The sequence below is a fragment of the Mustelus asterias genome, chromosome 19 (genome assembly GCF_964213995.1).
Source record: "Mustelus asterias chromosome 19, sMusAst1.hap1.1, whole genome shotgun sequence".
NCBI lineage: Eukaryota > Metazoa > Chordata > Chondrichthyes > Carcharhiniformes > Triakidae > Mustelus > Mustelus asterias.
The window spans coordinates 18,241,307-18,261,102 of NC_135819.1; the positions used below are offsets into that span (position 1 = coordinate 18,241,307).

Sequence of the window (19,796 nt, forward strand, 5' to 3'; positions counted from 1 at the left end):
AGGCTTACATTAACACTGCAATGAAGTTACTGTGAAAATCCACTAGTCGCCACACTCCGGCACCTGTTCAGGTCAATGCACCCTAACCAGCACGTCTTTCAGACTGTGGGAGGAAACCGGAGCACCCGGAGGAAACCCACGCAGACACGGGGTGAATGTGCAGACTCCGCACAGACGGTGACCCAAGCCAGGAATCGAACCCGGGTCCCTGGCGCCATGAGGCCGCAGTGCTAACCACTGTGCCACCGTGCCGTCAACGCTACCATGATTAGCATGCATGTCAAGGAACACAAGGTTCGGACGGCCAGACAAGCTGCAGACAGTTCACAGTGGTTAGCACTGCTGCCTCACAACACCAGGGACCCGGGTTCGATTCCCAGCTTGGGTCACTGTCCATGCGGAGTTTGCACATTCTCCCCGTGTCTGCGTGGGTTTCCTCCGGGTGCTCCGGTTTCCTCCCACAATCTGAAAGACGTGCTGGTTAGGGTGCATTGGCCGTGCTAAATTCTCCCTTAGTGTATCCGAACAGGCGCCGGAGTGTGGCGACTAGGGGAATTTTACAGTAACTTCATTGCAGTAATGTAGGCCTGACTTGTGACTAATAAATAAAAAACTTTAAAACTTTAAACTTTGATTATTTTTGTATTTTTCTATATTTGCGTGATTGAATCAGATTGTTTGATTTGTTGACTCACTGTCTGCTAGACCTATTGAATGACTCACAGCTAGTCTGATCTAGTTAGTTATTTTCTCAGTATCCAGTGAAAGGTTTGAGGTTACGTGTGCGATATACTCTTCCCCTCCAGGTACCCTGCCCTTCCAGAGCATTGGCAACCATGGACTTCCATTGGATTGGTCCATGATGATGCTTGGCAAAGTGCTGCAATGGCATTCATAGAATCCCTACAGTGCAGAAGGAGGCCATTCGGCCCACTGAGTCTGCACTGACCACAATCCCACCCAGGCCCTATCCCCATAACCCCATGCATTTACCCTAGCTAGTCCCCCCCCTGACACTAAGGGGCAATTTAGCATGGCCAATCCACCTAATCTACACATCTTTGGACACTAAGGGGCAATTTAGCATGGCCAATCCACCTAACCTACACATCTTTGGACACTAAGGGGCAATTTAGCATGGCCGATCCAGCTAACCTGCACATCTTTGGACACTAAGGGGCAATTTACCATGGCCAATCCACTTAACCTACACATTTTTGGACACTAAGGGGCAATTTAGCATGGCCAATCCACCTAACCAGCACGTCTTTCAGACTGTGGGAGGAAACCGGAGCACCCGGAGGAAACCCACGCAGACACGGGGAGAACATGCAAACTCCACACAGACAGTGACCCAAGCCGGGAATTGAACCCGGGTCCCTGGCGCTGTGAGACAGCAGTGCTAACCACTGTGCCACCATGCCATCCCAATGCCATTGCCTCCTGCAGTATGGCTGACCAGGAAGATCTCCCACTCTTATCGCCTGCCATCAGGAAGGAGTTACAGGCTGACAATCAACCTGTTTGGCCAAGTTATGAACACATCTTCCTTTGGCCATCAGGTCCTGGAGTGGGACTCGAACCCGGAACGTCTGCCCCAGAGGTAGGGACGCTAGCCCACTGCGCCACATGGCCTCCCTAGCACAAGCTACTCTATTTAGCCTCCAATTGGAAAGCGCTGGAGAGAATCAGCAGGTCTGACAGCATCCGTGAAGAGAGAAAGAAAAGAGATCACAATTTGATGAAAGGTGCCGAGATTTCCCACATTTTCAGTTTTTATTTCAGATCTCTCTTATCAGCAGTATTTTGTTCTTTACCATGTTCAGTATCTAGTCAATTTAGTCAGAGGTGGGATGGGCGGCACAGTGGCACAGTGGTTAGCACTGCTGCCTCACAACGTCAGGGACCTGGGTTCAATTCCCAGCTTGGGTCACTGTCTGTACAGAGTTTGCACGTTCTCCCTGTGCCCCAGTTTCCTCCCACAGGACAAAGAACTTGATTTGAATTATTATTGTCATATGTATTAGCATACAGTGAAAGGTATTGTTTCTTGCGCGCTATACAGACAAAGCATACCGTTCATAGAGAAGGAAAGGAGAGAGTGCAGAATGTAGTGTTACAGTCATAGCTAGGGTGTGGAGAATGGATGGTATGGATAAAGTAGACGTGGAGCGGACGCTTCCTCTTGTGGGGCATTTCTGGGATGAGAGGACATAGCCTTCAGATAAGGGGCAGCAAATTTAAAACAGAGTTGAGGAGAAACTGCTTCTTCCAAAGGGTTGTGAATCTGTGGAATTCGCTACTCATGGATGCTGGGACAGTGAGTAAATTTAAGGAGGAGTTAGACAGATTTTTAATTGGGAATGGGTTGAAGGGTTACGGGGAGAAGGCAGGATAATGGGGATGAGGAGCATATCAGCCATGGTCGAATGGCAGAGCAGGCTCAATAGGCCGAATGGCCTAATTCTGCTCCTATATCTTCAGCACTTAAGAACTTAGAGAAAGATCAACTTAATGCGAGGTAGGTCCATTCAAAAGTCTGACAGCAGCAGGGAAGAAGCTGTTCTTGAGTCGGTTGGTACGCGACCTCAGACTTTTGTATCTTTTTCCCGATGGAAGAAGGTGGAAGAGAGAATGTCCGGGGTGTGTGTGGTCCTTAATTATGCTGGCTGCTTTTCTGAGGCAGCGGGAAGTGTAGACAGAGTCAATGGATGGGAGGCTGGTTTGCGTGATGGACCCTTTCTGGTTCCTTGCGGTCTTGGGCAGAGCAGGAGCCATACCAAGCTGTGATACAACCAGAAAGAATGCTTTCTATGGTGCATCTGTAGAAGTTGGTGAGAGTCGTAGCTGACATGCCAAATTTCCTTGCTGGTTAGGGTGCATTGGCCCTGCTAAATTCCCTATCAGTGTACCCGAACAGGCGCTGGTGTGTGGCGACTAGGGGACTTTCACAGTAACCTCATTGCAGTGTTAATGTAAGCCTACTTGTGACTAACAAATAAATAAAGTTTGGATTAGCAGGGTAAATATGTGGGGTTACAGGGATAGGGTCTGGCTGGGGTTGTGATTGATAGACTCGATGGAGCGAATGGCCTCCAGCTGTACTGTAGGGATTCGAAGAAGCCTACTTGTGGCATGAATAAATGAACTTTAGAAAAAAGGATCTGGTGACCAGACTCAATATTGGGGCATGGACTCATCAATTAACCAAACAGATTGAGGTTTGAAATGTGCTGTCCCAGATGGATAGAAGTCGCTCCCAAACCCAAATTTAGTTGACTATAGCAGACATGTTTTGTTTACCGCTAACTCGACATTTCTCTTTGGATTTGACAGGTTTGTGCGACTGAATCTGCAAAACAACATGAAAACCGAAGAGACTCCGACGTGTTTGAAACAAGTAACTCCAACCCTCGATCCCGGTGAGTGTTCCTCCTCTTGAGTCTGTTTTCCTTCTCCTGATAGATGCCTTTTGAACAGGGGAGACACGGTGGCACAGTGGTTAGCACTGCTGCCTCACAGCGCCAGGGACCCGGGTTCGATTCCCGGCTTGGGTCACTGTCTGTGTGGAGTCTGCACGTTCTCCCGTGTCTGTGTGGGTTTCCTCCGGGTGCTCTGGTTTCCTCCCACAGTCCAAAGATGTGCAGGTTAGGTGAATTGGCCATGCTAAATTCTCCCTTAGTGTCCAAAGATATGTAGCTTAGGGGGATTAGTGGGGTAAATATGTGGGGTTGGGGAATAGTGCCTGGGTGGGATGTGCTGTCGAAGAGTCAGTGCAGACTCGATGGGCCGAATGGCTCCTTATGCACTGTGGGGATTCTATGATTCTATGATCCACCTCCATGCCCACTGATAGTAAGCAGCAGGTATGGGGCACTGCCTCTAGGGCATTACATATGTGCAGGTTGAAGTGTGGGACATGGGGGTGCTCCCTTGCACCCACTATGCTTGGAGGTGCAGTGAAAGATTGGGGGAGTTGTGGCCAGGGCCAGGGCAACTCGGTGCTCCAGTGGTGGGTGAGAGAGGAGAAAAATCTGCAGAGTGATTGAAAGAAACTCATTTGGGAATGTTGTTCCCCCAGGCTCAGAGCAGGAGCCAGACCATACGTGCGCAGGCTGCAAAGTTACCATCACTGACCGCTATCTTCTGCGGGTCAATGGACGGTCCTGGCATGAAGCGTGTTTGAAATGTACAACATGCCTGCAACCGCTCTCTGGAAGCTGCTACTGCCGGAACAGGCAACTGTACTGCAAACACGACTATGAAAAGTAAGACTCCTGGTTTCATCACTCATCTTTATCTATTGCCCTGTGATTAGAAAGATTTGTTGGTGATTTGGGGATTGTGATGGATTCTGGGTTGCTGTGGCACTGGGATGAAATGTGGATTATTCTGGAATTACATGAATTGTTGCTGATTCTGAGATTGTGATGAATTGTTGCTGATTCTGAGATTGTGATGAATTGTTGATTATTCTGAGATTGTGATGAATTGTTGCTGATTCTGAGATTCTGATGAATTGTTGGTGATTCTGAGATTGTGATGAATTATTGGTGATTCTGAGATTCTGATGAATTGTTGATTATTCTGAGATTGTGATGAATTGTTGCTGATTCTGAGATTCTGATGAATTGTTGGTGATTCTGAGATTGTGATGAATTGTTGGTGATTCTGAGATTGTGATGAATTGTTGGTGATTCTGAGATTGTGATGAATTGTTGGTGATTCTGAGATTGTGATGAATTGTTGATTATTCTGAGATTGTGATGAATTGTTGGTGATTCTGAGATTGTGATGAATTGTTGATTATTCTGAGATTGTGATGAATTGTTGGTGATTCTGAGATTCTGATGAATTGTTGCTGATTCTGAGATTCTGATGAATTGTTGATTGTTCTGAGATTGTGATGAATTGTTGCTGATTCTGAGATTCTGATGAATTGTTGCTGATTCTGAGATTCTGATGAATTGTTGCTGATTCTGAGATTGTGATGCATTGTTGATTATTTTGAAATTACAATGAAATTGTTCTGAGATTGTGATGAACCCTGGATTATTCTGTCTTTGTAATGAATTCTGGATGATTCTGAGATTGTATTAAGTTGTTGCTTATTAGGGGATTGTAATGATATTGTCAAGTTTAAAGTTTAGTTATTAGTGTAACAAGTACGCTGACATTAACTCTGCAATGAAGTTACTGTGAAAATCCCCTAGTTGCCACACTCTGGTGCCTGTTCGGATACACTGAGCACCTAACCAGCACGTCTTTCTGACTGTGGGAGGAAACCGGAGCACCCGGAGGAAACCCACACAGATACGGGGAGAATGTGCAGACTCTGCACAGACAGTGACCTAAGCTGGGAATCAAACGTGGGTCCCTGGCGCTGAGAGGTAGCAGTGCCAACCATTGTGCCACCGTGCCGCCCATTACAGAGGTTGCAGGGTGACCAGGGATGGGAAGTGAGCATCCAGGGGTATTCAGTATTTAGGAAGAACAGACAAAAATGAAAAGGTGGTGGGTTGCATTGCTAGTTAAAGAGGAAATTAATGTAGAGGTACAGAAAGGTATCAGTTCCAACAATGTGGAATCTACATGGGTAGAACTGAGAAATACTGAAGGGCAAAAAACGTTAGTGGGGGGGGGGGGGTTGTATAAAGGAACATCTGTAATTATGGGTGACTTTAATCAGCAGATAGAATCATAAAATCCCTACAGTGGAGAAGGAGGCCATTCGGCCCATCGAATCTGCACCGACACTCTGACATAGTATCTTCACAGAATCACAGAATCCTACAGGTCAGAAGAGGCCCTTCAGCCCATCGAATCTGCACCGACGCATGAAATGCCCTGACCTGCCCACCGAATCCCACTTGCCAGCACTTGGCCCATAGTCTTGAATGTTATGACGTGCCAAGTGCTCATCCCGGTACTTTTTAAAGGATGTGAGGCATCCCGCCTCCACCACCCTCCCAGGCAGCGCATTCCAGACCCTCACCACCCTCTGAGTAAAAACCTTTTTCCTCAAATCCCCCCTAAACCTTCCACCCCTCACTTTTAACTAGTGTCCCCTCGTAACTGACCCTTCAACTAAGGGGAACAGCTGCTCCCTATCCGCCCTGTCCATGCCCCAGAGAGAGTTTGGGATCTTATTCAGTTCCTCTTCCCTGCCTTGCCCCAGTAATCCCGCACATTTCCCATGGCTAATCCACCAAACCTGCACATCTTGGGACACTAAGGGGCAATTTAGCACGGCCAATCCACCTAATCTGCTCATCTTTGGACTGAGGGAGGAAACCGGAGCACTTGGAGGAAACCCATGCAAACATGGGGAGAATGTGCAAACTCCCCACCAGATAAGGACGGCAGACTTCCTTCCCTAAAGGACATTAGTGAACAGGTGGGTTTTTCTGACAGTGGGTCATCAGAAGTAGCTTAATTCCAGGTATTTTATATTGAATTCAAATTCCACCATCTGCCGTGATGGGATTCGAACTGGATTAATAGTCTGGTGATAATGCCCCTAGGCCATCGCCTCTCCTTGGGGCTAAAAGGATCGAGGGATATGGGGGGGAAGGGGGAAGCAGGCTACTGAGTTGAATGATCAGCCATGATGGTGATGAATGGAGGGACAGGCTCAAAGGGCCGAATGGCCTCCTTCTGCTCCCATTTTCTATGTTTCTGAGTTAATTCTGTTTTGCACGAGTTACGGACTGTCCAGCAAGGTTTCCTCTTTCTGCAATGGGTGATCCAGGAACTGTTTTTTTAACTGCAGTTTAAGAATTAAACAACTTAAATCAACTGCATGTCATCCACAGCTGCAAGGGGCATTGGAAAGATGCCATTAGACCTTAAAGATTATGATCAAAGTGTAGTGTCTTGAACATCCAGATGATTGATTTGATTTCTTATTATCACATGTATTAGTACACAGTGAAAAGTATTGTCCAAAGATGTGCGGGTTAGGTTGATTGGCCAGGTTAAAAAATTGCCCCTTAGAGTCCTGGGATGTGTAGGTTAGAGGGATTAGTGGGTAAAATATGTGGGGATAGGGCCTGGGTGGGATTGTGGTCGGTGCAGACTCGATGGGCCGAATGGCCTCCTTCTGCACTGTAGGGTTTCTATGGTTTCTATGGTTTCTATGGTTTCTTATACTAGGCTAATACATGTGACAATAATAAATCAAATCAAATCATGTTGGTTAAAGATATAATTGAACGGACTTAAAACTGTTGGGGTTGGCCTGTTGTGTTGGTACAAAAAGCGGACCCAACCCAAAGATATTGCATCGATTATTGCAAAGTGAATGTCGTACCAAAAACCAATTCTTATCCCGGACTACGAATTGAAGAGTCAGTGTTAAGCAGCAAGATTGATTTATTAAGGGGCCATTGGCAAGGGTCCCGAACAGGCCAAGACAAGGAAATTTCCCGTTTCTGTAACACCAGACAGTCTGTACAAAAGTAAAGTGATGCTAATCGGGACGAAAGAATAGTTCACCGGCAACTTATCAAAGGCTAACAAAGTGACGAATGGACTCTTGAACTATGTTGTTCAGGTCAACAATCAGGGCGGCACGGTGGCACAGTGGTTAGCACCGCTGCCTCACAGCACCAGGGACCCAGGTTCAATTCCCAGCTTGGGTCACTGTCTGTGTGGAGTCTGCACATTCTCCTCATGTCTGCGTGGGTTTCCTCCGGGTGCTCCGGTTTCCTCCCACAGCCAGTTAGGTGGATTTGCCGTGCTAAATTCTCCCTCAGTGTACCCGAACAGGCGCTGGAGTGTGGCGACTAGGGGATTATCACAGTAACGTCATTGCAGTGTAAGCCTACTTGTGACTAATAAGTAAACTTTACTTTAAATCTATGGATATACCTTAGACAGACCATGTGGAACATCTCAGTAAATTGATTGAGACTCTACAAAAAAAGCCGACCTGGTGGTAAATTGGGTGGAAAGTGACCTTGCCAAGGTGGCTCACTCAGGACATGTTGTGAGGCAGGGGCAGGAGTTTCCTGGAAAAGTTAGAGTTCGAGCGATTAGAGATGTTCCCATTCGTGAAACCAAACAAGAGATACCGTGGTTCCTTGAAATGTTGGGCCCGGAATTCTCCGGCCGTTCACACTGGTGGAATGTTCCTCTCCCGCGGGTTTCCCACCGGGATGGGGTGACATCAATGGGAATTCCCATTGACAGCGGCGGGACTGGAGAATCCTGCCGCTCGCAAACAACGCGCCATCTTTACTTATTCATTCGTGGAACGTGGGCGTCGCTGGCTGGTCAGCATTTATTGCCCATCCCTAGTTGCCCTTGGAGGGCAGTTGAGAGTCAACCACATTGCTGTGGCTCTGGAGTCACATGTAGGCCAGACCGGGTAAGGACGGCAGATTTCCTTTCCTAAAGGGACATGAGTAAACCAGGTAGGTTTTTCCAACAATCGACAATGGGTCGTCAGTAGATTCTTAATTCCAGATATTTTTTATTGAATTCAAATTCCACCACCTGCCGTGGCGGGATTCGAACCCGGGTCCCCCAGAACGTTAGCTGAGTTTCTGGATTAATAGTCTAGCGATAATATCACCAGGTCATCGCTTCCCTGCCGGCAGGAAGAGCGCAGCTGGGAGTCCGGAGAATCCGGCCCGTGGATTTGAAAGGAAATCTGTCCTGAATTTTAGCAACCGTAGCCATTTGATTAACACACCTATTGAAGGAGATACTCAAATAAGATTGGATGGAGTCTTGTCAGGCTGCCTTCGAGAGACTATCAGCCACCTTAATAAATGAGTCTGTGATAGCTGCTCCAATATTTTACTCTCAATGTATTCATCGCTGGCTAGGCCCGTTATTTAGTGCCCACCCCAATTTGCCCTCAAGAAGGTCGTGGTGAGCCGTGGTCTTGAACCCCTGCAGCCCCTGTGGTGTAGGTACTCCCGGTGTGCTGTTAGGGAGGGTGTTTTTTATTAGTCACAAGTAAGGCTGACATTAACACTGCAATGAAGTTACTGTGAAAATCCCCTAGTTGCCACAGTCCGATGCCTGTTTGGGTACACTGAGGGAAAATTTAGCATGGCCAATGCACCCTAACCAGCACGTCTTTCGGACTGTGGGAGCACCCAGAGGAAACCCACGCAGACACAAGGAGAACGTGCAAACTCCGCACAGACAGTGACCCAAGCCAGGAATCGAACCCGGGTCCCTGGCGCTGTGAGGCAGCAGTGCTAACCCACTGTGCTACCGTGCCGCCCTTCTGACCCAGCGATGATGAAGGAAAGATGATGTTTCATCCAGTTTCTTCAACCTGCCATCCAAGTCAGCAATTGATGTTAATGGTGTGAGGATGGGAGCCACGGGGTAGGATTTTAGGGCCTCACTCGGACTGATATGAAACACAGAGGGCAAATAATTGAATTACAGGGAAGAGTTGGTCCCTTGGGGTAGTTCTGTATTCAAGGAGTTTTATTTAAAGAATTTAGAATAGAATAATCTGCAGTGAAGGAAACATCTCCTTAAGCAGAATTCAGTTGAATATTCTGAGTGTTGGCTAAAAGAGTCATAGAGGTTTACAGCATGGAAACAGGCCCTTCTGCCCAACTTGTCCATGCTGCCCAATTTTTACAACCTAAGCTATTCCCAATTTCCCGCGTTTGGCCCAAATCACTCTAAACCATGTAACTACCTAAATGCTTTTTAAAAGACAAAATTGTACCCGCCTCTACTACCACCTCTGGCAGCTTGTTCCAGACACTCACCGCCCTCTGTGTGAAAAAATTACCCCTCTGGACCCTTTTGTATCTCTCCCCTCTCATCCCTCTTAAATGCTCTTGGCTCGTTGGCCTTGCGGTGTGATTTTTGTTGGTGTTTTATGGGCGGCACGGTAGCACAGTGGTTAGCACTGCTGCTTCACAGCTCCAGGAAACTGGGTTCGAATCCCGGCTCGGGTTGCTGTCTGTGTGGAGTTTGCACGTTCTCCCCTGTCTGCGTGGGTTTCCTCCGGGTGCTCCGGTTTCCTCCCACAGTCCAAAGATGTGCGGGCTAGGTTGATTAGCCATTCTAAATTGCCCCTTAGTGTCCCGGGATGCATAGGTTAGAGAGGTTAGTGGGTAAAATATGTAGGGATATGTGGATAGGGCCTGGGTGGGATTGTGGTTGGTGGAGACTCGATGGGCCGAATGGCCTCTTTCTGCACTGTAGGATTCTATGATTCTCACCTTAAACCTATGCCCTCTAGTTTTAGACTCCCCTATCTTTGGGAAAAGATATTGACTATCTAGCTGATCTGTGCCCCTCATTATTTTATAGACCTCGATAAGGTCACCCCTCAGCCTCCTACGCTCCAGGGAAAAAAGTCCCAGTCTATCCAGCCTCTCCTTATAACTCAATCCATCAAATCCCGGTAGCATCCTAGTAAATCTTTTCTGCACTCTTTCTAGTTTAATAATATCCTTTCTATAATAGGGTGACCAGAACTGTACACAGTATTCCAAATGTGGCCTTACCAATGTCTTGTGCAACTTCAACAAGACGTCCCAACTCCTATATTTAATGTCCTGACCAATGAAACCAAGCATGCCGAATGCCTTCTTCACCGCTCTATCCACCTGTGACTCCACTTTCAAGGAGCTATGAACCCGTACCCCTAGATCTCTCTGTTCTGTAACTCTCCCCAACGCCCTACCATTAACTGAGTAACTGAGTCAAGGTGTTTGTTAGCTGAAGGACCCTACTAGGAGAGAGAGCGAGAGAGAGATGTGAAGGGAAATAAATAGAAGCTCCTGTATACAAAGCCTGTATATGATTCATTTCATTGACTCTGTAACCAACTGATTAATCCTCCAGGTTTTGTTGAATACCTGATTTGCGAGTTTTGATTTGTGAGTTTCATAGGGGAAGGAAAGTGGTATTCAGACACTTAATTAGAGAGCATTTGAGTATTACTACATGTGTTCATTGTACCTTAATTATCTTTAATATGTCTGCTTAAATTAGTGTGCAATTATTAAATAATCTTCTTTGATTTTTCTGTGGTAAATTCACTTTGGGTAAAGTAAGAACACTGTCAGTCCATTCTTTCAGTAAAGATCCAGGCTTGGTGGATTGTGAAATGAATATTAAAAGTTGCTCAAGAATTCCAAGTATGGCCTTACAGCTTCAACAAGACGTCCCAACCCCTGTATTCAATATTCTGACCAATGAAACCAAGCACTGACACAGAGAGAGAGAGAGCAAGAAGTCTCACAACACCAGGTTAAAGTCCAGCAGGTTTCTCTCGTAGCACAAGCTTTCGGAGCGCCGCCCCTTCATCAGGTGAGTGAGGACTTGTGTTCACAAACAGGGCATATATAGACACAAACTCGATTTACAAGATAATGCTTGGAATGCGAGTCTTCACAGGTAATCAAGTCTTAAAGGTACAGACAATGTGAGTGGAGAGAGCGTTAAGCACAGGTTAAAGAGGTGTGAATTGTCTCCAGACAGGACAGTTCGTGAGATTTTGCAAGCCCAGGCAAGTCGTGGGGGTTACAGATAGTGTGACATGAACCCAAGATCCCGGTTGAGGCCGTCCTCATATGTGCGGAACTTGGCTATCAGTTTCTGCTCAGCGATTCTGCGTTGTCGTGTGTCGTGAAGGCCGCCTTGGAGAGCACTTACCCGAAGATCAGAGGCTGAATGCCCGTGACTGCTGAAGTGTTCCCTAACAGGAAGGCAACACTCCTGCCTGATGATTGTCGAGCGGTGTTCATTTACCCGTTGTCGTAGTGTCTGCATGGTCTCCCCAATGTACCATGCCTCGGGACATCCTTTCCTGCAGCGTATCAGGTAGACAACGTTGGCCGAGTTGCAAAAGTAGGTATCGTGTACCTGGTGGATGGTGTTCTCACGTGAGATGATGGCATCCGTGTCAATGATCCGGCACATCCTACAGAGGTTGCTGTGGCAGGGTTGTGTGGTGTCGTGGTCACTGTTCTCCTGAAGGCTGGGTAGTTTGCTGCGGACTATGCTCTGTTTGAGTTTGTGCGGTTGTTTGAAGGCAAGAAGGGGAGGTGTGGGGAAGGCCTTGGCGAGATGTTCATCTTCATTAATGACATGTTGTATTCAGCCTCTGATCTTCGGGTAAGCGTTCTCCAAGGCGGCCTTCACGACACACGACAGCGCAGAGTCGCTGAGCAGAAACTGATAGCCAAGTTCCGCACACATGAGGATGGCCTCAACCAGGATCTTGGGTTCATGTCACACTATCTGTAACCTCGACGACTTACCTGGGCTTGCAAAATCTCACTAACTGTCCTGTCTGGAGACAATGCACATCTCTTTAACCTGTGCTTAACCCTCTCTCCACTCACATTGTCTGTACCTTTAAGACTTGATTACCTGTAAAGACTCGCATTCCAACCATTATCTTGTAAATTGAGTTTGTGTCTATATATGCCCTGTTTGTGAACACAACTCCCACTCACCTGTTGAAGGGGCAGCGCTCCGAAAGCTTGAGACTTGTGCTACCTAATAAACCTGTTGGACTTTAAACCAGTGTTGTGAGACTTCTTACTGTGCTTACCCCAGTCCAACGCCGGCATCTCCACATCATAGAGAGAGAGAGAGACACAGAGAGAGAGACACAGAGAGAGAGACACCGAGTGAGAGACACAGAGAGAGAGACACCGAGTGAGAGACACAGAGAGAGAGACACAGAGAGAGAGACACAGAGAGAGAGACACCGAGTGAGAGACACAGAGAGACACAGAGGGAAAAAAGGGAGGCAGAGAGGGAAACCAAGCATTGGTTTCTACCAAGATCATAATGTTGCGATGGACTGCTGACTATTCTGGGATTGGGATGAATTGGTGATTTTTCTGAGATCACAGTGACCTGGTGATTATTTGGGGAATGAAGTGGCTTGGGAATTTCCTGGGATATTGCCTGCATTCTGATGTATTGCGTCTTATTCTGGAATTAAGAGGGAATGTTGATTGTCCTTGGATCGGGATGGAGATTTGATCACAGACAGTGAATTGTGCTGGGGTATTGCAGAATTTTTAATAATTTTGAGATTGTGATAAATTGCTGACGAATCCTGTGTTCGTCTTGGATTCTGATGAATGTCAATTGTTCTGGATTTCAGATGAATTGTTTATGATTCCAGATTTATGATGAATTGAGGTTGATTTTGGGATTGCGATGAATTGCAGATTATTTTGGGCTTGTAATTAATTCTTGACCTATCTGGGGTTGTGGCAGATTATTGATTTTCCCAGGATTCTGTTGATTTGTGGATTATTTTGGGATTGTAATGAATTCTGGATGTATCTGGGGTTGTGGCAGATTATTGATTTTCCCGGGATTCTGATGATTTGTGGATTATTTTGGGATTGTAATGATTTTTTGACATATCTGGGGTTGTGGCAGATTATTGATTATCCCGAAATTCTGATGAATTGTGGATTATTTTGGGATTGTAATGAATTCTTGATGTATCTGTGGCAGATTATTGATTTGTGGATTGTGCTGTGATTATGTCAAATTTTGATGATTCTGGGATTGTGAATTCATGATTATCCTCGGATTGCAATGAATTCTCGTGCTGACGAAGTGTGTACGGTTCTGGATTGTGGAGAATGGGGATTATTCTGGATTTGCTATGAAGTCACGAACCTTTGGGGATTCTGATGAATTATTTATGATTTTGGGGTTGTGATTGATTACGGATTATTCTGGAATTGCGAAGGATTGTTGATAATTCTGGGATTGTGGGGAATTTGTTTCAATCTGGTTAGGGAACTTTAAACATATAAAGAGACATTCAGACATCCAGTAATTAACTGACTGAGCTGCAGTCCAGAATGTATTTTATTTTAAAACAAAACTAACTACACTGTAGATAAAACAATTAACAATACAGGCACCATTAACTAAACACATAGTTTGTATGCTGCAAACACAGTTCTACTTCTTACTTCTTCGGCCTTCGGCCCTCCAAGCCTGCGCCGATCATGATGCCTGCCTAAACTAAAACCGTACGCACTTACAGAGTCCGTATCCTTTGAGAAAGCTTTGACAAAGGGTCATCTGGACTCGAAATGTCAGCTCTTTTCTCTCCTTCCAGATGCTGCCAGACCTGCTGAGATTTTCCAACATTTTCTCTTACAGAGTCCGTATCCTTCCATTCCCATCCTATTCATGGTTCGTCTAGTTGCCCCTTAAACGCCGCTATCGTACCTGCTCCCACCACCTCCCCGGGCAGCGCGTTCCAGACATTCACCACCCTCTGTGTAAAAAACTTACCTCACACATCTCCTCTAAACTTTTCCCCACGCACCTTAAACCTATGTCCCCTAGTACTTGACTGTTCTATCCGAGGAAAGAGCATCTGACTATCCACTCTGTCCATGCCACTCATAATCTTGTAAATCTCTATCAGGTCACCCCTCAACCTCCATCATTCCAGTAAGAACAAACAAGGCACGGTGGACAGTGGTTAGCACTGCTGCTTCACAGCTCCAAGGACCTGGGTTCGATTCCTGGCTCGGGTCACTGTCTGTGTGGAGTCTACACGTTCTCCCCGTGTCTGCGTGGAATTCCTCCGGGAGCTCCGGTTTCCTCCCAACAGTCCAAAGATGTGCTGGTTAAGTGCATTGGTCATGCTAAATTGCCCCCTAGTGTCCCAGGATGCATAGGTTAGAGGGATTCAGGGTAAATATGTGGGGTTAGGGGATAGGATGTAGGTAGGATTGTTGTGCAACTCGATGGGCCGAATGGCCTCTTTCTGCACTGTAGGGTTTCTAAGGACCCTTGACCCTTTTCCAGATTAACTCAAACCGGCATCAGTAACATCACAAAAGACTGTTAAAGATGTAACGACAGCAACAGAGTCTCTTGAAGCAGTCAAGTAAAGGAATTCAATTCTAGCATCTTTTCAATTCACAACATCCAGGTCATGGGGCACAGAATCACCTGGGAGCTCTAATTTAGCCTGAGGCTTCATGCCTAGGGGAAGGCCTTCCCTCAGCAGCCTGCCTCCTGGTTGTGCAATGTCCGTCGTGATGTAGGCTCTGTGGGGGAACAGGAAGGGAGCTTGAATCTGTGAATTAGTTATTCTCTGGACTGAGTACAAAAAACCAGCCAGGCAGAAAGGCATGCAATATATAATTTCAGCCATTTACATTGTGTGTGGAAGTCCCAATCCAAGCGTGTCATTTTCCTGGCAAAGATTCGACCTGTCGTTCATTTCCTTTATTTGTGACTTGAATGTGGTTGCCTTGGCCGATCCTCGTGGCTATAGATCCAACCATTGATTTAAGATGACTGGTGGCGTATTTCTATTCACCAATGGCAACAATAGATGCTGCAGTGGTGCATTCTGGGAATGGTGTCCTTCGCGAAGAAAGCGGCCATTTTGACTGAGGGGTAATCTCATCCATTAATGGAATCCTTCAACCAAACACTGACTGAAGCATATTTTGAGGACCAATTCTGCACCGTTCTATGATTTAAGCAGAAGGTGAAGGCAAATGGAGATGTGACAATGGTGCAAATGAAAGCCTCAAAGGCTTGGGAAAGGGAGTATAAGATGTGTAGAGATGGGTTCAAGCCTGTCATTTGGGGCAGCTGAAGGTTCTACCTCAATAGACATAGAATCTTTGCAGTGCAAAAGGAGGCCATTCTACCCATTGAACCTGCGTCAACAGCAATCCCACCCAGGGCCTATCCCTGTAACTCTACATATTTGCTCCGCTAATCCCTCTGACACTAAGGGGCAATTTAGCATGGCCGATGCACCTAACCAGTACGTCTTTTGGACTGTGGGAGGAAACCGGAGCACTCAGAGGAAACCCACGCAGACACGGGGAGAATGTGCAAACTCCACACAGTCAGTGACCCGAGCCGGGAATCGAACCCAGGTCCCTGGTGCCATGAGGCAGCAGTGCTAACCGCTGAGCCACCGTGCCCCCCCCCCCCCCCCCCCCAAGGGCCTGGTGGCCTACACCTCCTTCTATTTCTTGTGAAAACTTCTTGGGGGCAGAACATCCTTAATGATGAGGCAATGAAGACATTGGGGGAGGGTGGGGGGTGGGGTGAGGGAGGGGGCAAGAGAAGGAAAGCAGCGATCGAGGGAAATTATTGCCCTCAAGTAGGCCGGCGGGGTTAGAGTTCGGAGGCCGAACTGAGAGCAAAAGGAGAGCGTGTGCGGTGAGTCAAAGCCCTGATTCTAGCATCGTGAGGACAAAGCAAGGGGAAAATAAAAGATCTATAGGAGGGAAAACATCCAACTGTGAGGGAAAGGGAAAGGAATTCGGAATACAGTGATCGTCAAAGCCGATTCAATAAAACTCTCAGGATCCAGGGCACCAATGCCAAGCATTGAGTGAATTGTTTGTGCCCTTTCCTTTTGTGCCAACTGCGGAACTGATGCTGTATCCCACCAGTCCGGCAGCTCCGAGGAATCTCTTATCGTTCCGTCCCTTCTCTCTGGCCTTCCTGGCCTGTTGATTCGAACGTCACTGAGCCTTGTGCAATGGTGCTGATTTAATCAGTAGACCGTAAATCAGACTCGGCAATCCTTCCTCCCACATTGACACGACATGGAGCTCATTCCAGATGTTTGAACACATCCATAATTCTGGGAAACTTGGGAGTGCAGTGTGACATTAGTTCCCATCTAAGTATGTTGCAGGACCAACGCACGGGCTGCAAGCCGTGTGCGGCGGGCGGCCTTGGGGATGGTACGCGAGGGAGGGGAGATGTTCCGACGGGAGAGGGTGATTATACACTGAACCGTGCACCTGATGACCAGAGACACAAGCCGACACCTCCCAGTGAAAAACCTCAGAATATCACCAATACATAAAATAGCAAATACCTCAAAATGAAAGATACACCACAGCGAGAGACACCCGGCAGCGAGAGACACCTCACAGTGAGAGACACCCCACGGCGAGAGATACCCCACAGTGAGAGACACCTCACAGCGAGAGACACCCCACAGCGAGAGACACCCCACGGCGAGAGATACCCCACAGTGAGAGACACCTCACAGCGAGAGACACCCCACAGCGAGAGACACCCCACGGCGAGAGATACCCCGCAGTGAGAGATACCCCACAGTGAGAGACACCTCACAGCGAGAGATACCCCACAGTGAGAGACACCTCACAGCGAGAGATACCCCACAGTGAGAGACACCCCGCAGCGAGAGACTCTGCAGTAAGAGACACCTCGCGGCAAGGGACACCCCGCAGCGAGAGACACCCCACAGTGAGAGATACCCCGCAGTGAGAGATACCCTGCAGTGAGAGACACCCCACAGTGAGAGATACCCCGCAGTGAGAGACACCCCACAGTGAGAGATACCCCGCAGTGAGAGACACCCCACAGTGAGAGATACCCCACAGTGAGAGACACCTCACAGCGAGAGATACCCCACAGTGAGAGACACCCCGCAGCGAGAGACTCTGCAGTAAGAGACACCTCGCGGCAAGGGACACCCCGCAGCGAGAGACACCCCACAGCGAGAGACACCCCACAGCGAGAGACACCCCACAGCGAGAGACACCTCACAGCGAGAGATACCTCACAGCGAGAGATACCCCGCAGTGAGAGACACCTCACAGTGAGAGACACCCCGCAGCGAGAGACACCCCGCAGCGAGAGACTCTGCAGTAAGAGACACCTCACAGCGAGAGATACCTCACAGCGAGAGATACCCCGCAGTGAGAGACACCTCACAGCGAGAGATACCCCGCAGCGAGAGACACCTCACAGCGAGAGATACCTCACCGCGAGAGACACCCCCCAGTGAGAGATACCTCACAGTGAGAGATACCTCACAGCGAGAGATACCTCACAGCGAGAGATACCTCACCGCGAGAGATACCCCCCAGTGAGAGATACCTCACAGTGAGAGATACCTCACAGCGAGAGACACCCCGCAGTGAGAGACACCCCGCAGTGAGAGACACCCCACAGTGAGAGACACCCCACAGTGAGAGACACCTCACAGCGAGAGATACCCCGCAGTGAGAGACACCCCGCAGTGAGAGACACCCCCCAGCGAGAGATACCCCACAGCGAGAGATACCCCACAGCGAGAGATACCCCACAGCGAGAGATACCCCACAGCGAGAGACACCTCACAGCGAGAGACACCCCACAGCGAGAGACACCTCACAGCGAGAGATACCTCACAGCGAGAGACACCCCACAGCGAGAGACACCTCACAGCGAGAGACACCCCACAGCGAGAGACACCTCACAGCGAGAGATACCTCACAGCGAGAGATACCTCACAGCGAGAGACACCCCACAGTGAGAGACACCTCACAGCGAGAGATACCTCACAGCGAGAGATACCCCGCAGTGAGAGACACCTCACAGTGAGAGATACCTCACAGCGAGAGACACCCCGCAGTGAGAGACACCCCGCAGTGAGAGATACCCCACAGCGAGAGATACCCCACAGCGAGAGATACCCCACAGCGAGAGATACCCCGCAGCGAGAGATACCTCACAGCGAGAGATACCCCACAGTGAGAGACACCCCCCAGCGAGAGATACCCCACAGTGAGAGACACCCCCCAGCGAGAGATACCCCACAGCGAGAGATACCCCACAGCGAGAGATACCCCACAGCGAGAGATACCCCGCAGCGAGAGATACCCCACAGCGAGAGATACCCCACAGTGAGAGACACCCCCCAGCGAGAGATACCCCACAGTGAGAGACACCCCCCAGCGAGAGATACCCCACAGCGAGAGATACCCCACAGCGAGAGATACCCCACAGCGAGAGATACCCCACAGCGAGAGATACCCCACAGCGAGAGATACCCCGCAGCGAGAGATACCCCACAGCGAGAGATGCCCCACAGCGAGAGATACCATCAGTCAGACTTAGATGAAGCAACCACATAAACAAGATATCTCCCACTGAGCTGGAGCCTCTGTCAGTGATAGACACACCCTCCAATCCTTCCCCCAGCCTAGAAACCCAACAGGACACAATCTCTTGCCACCACTCCCCTCCCCTCCCCCACCCATCTCACCCCCCACCCCCCGCCATCTCCCCACTTCCATTGGATGTAGAGTTGGAATTTGTGGGATATCTCAAGTCAAACATTTGATTTTATTTTCCCGTTTGTGTCGGGGAGGGCCACACACGTCACCCAGGGAGAGGGAGAGGAAAACTGAAGGCTCAAACCTTCGAGCAGAGGGTGAGGATCAGCAGCAGAGGCCCCATGTGATCGAGGAGGTTCCACTAGCCATGAGTATCCACCTGCTAGCCATTTATCACATGGGACAGTGGCAAAGCTCCAACCCCTCCCATTAGAGAGGGAATTTTTAGGATTTTGACCCAGCGACTGTGAAGGAACGGTGGTATATTTCCAAGTCAGGATGGTGAGTGGCTTGGAGGGGAACTTGCAGGTGGTGGTGTTCCCATGTATCTGCTGCCCTTGTCCTTCTAGATGGAAGTGGTCGTGGGTTTGGAAGGTGCTGTTTAAGGATCTTTGGTGATTTGCTGCAGTGCATCTTGTAGATGGTACACACTGCTGCTACTGAGCGTCGGTGGGGGAGGGAGTGGATGCTTGTGGATGGGGTGCCAATCAAGCGGGGCTGCTTTGTCCTGGATGGTGTCGAGCTTCTTGAGTGTTGTTGGAGCCGCACCCATCCAGGCAAGTGGCGAGTATTCCATCACACTCCTGACTTGTGCCTTGTAGATGGTGGACAGGCTTTGGGAAGGCAGGAGGTGAGTTACTCGCCGCAGTATTCCCAGCCTCTGACCCGCTCTTGCAGCCACTGTTTATGTGGTGA

General features: G+C 48.5%; 1 protein-coding gene across 1 annotated transcript in view; it reads left to right on the top strand.

Moving 5' to 3' along the window:
- Window positions 1-264: 264 nt before the first annotated feature.
- lmx1al (LIM homeobox transcription factor 1, alpha-like) overlaps window positions 265-19,796 on the top strand; it is a 120,434-nt gene continuing 100,902 nt past the window's right edge. Inside the window, exons 1-3 of the mRNA XM_078234808.1 lie at window positions 265-332; window positions 3,337-3,422; window positions 4,082-4,268. Of these exons, the coding sequence (XP_078090934.1) occupies window positions 265-332; window positions 3,337-3,422; window positions 4,082-4,268 (341 nt within the window). The remainder of the gene's footprint in view (window positions 333-3,336; window positions 3,423-4,081; window positions 4,269-19,796) is intronic.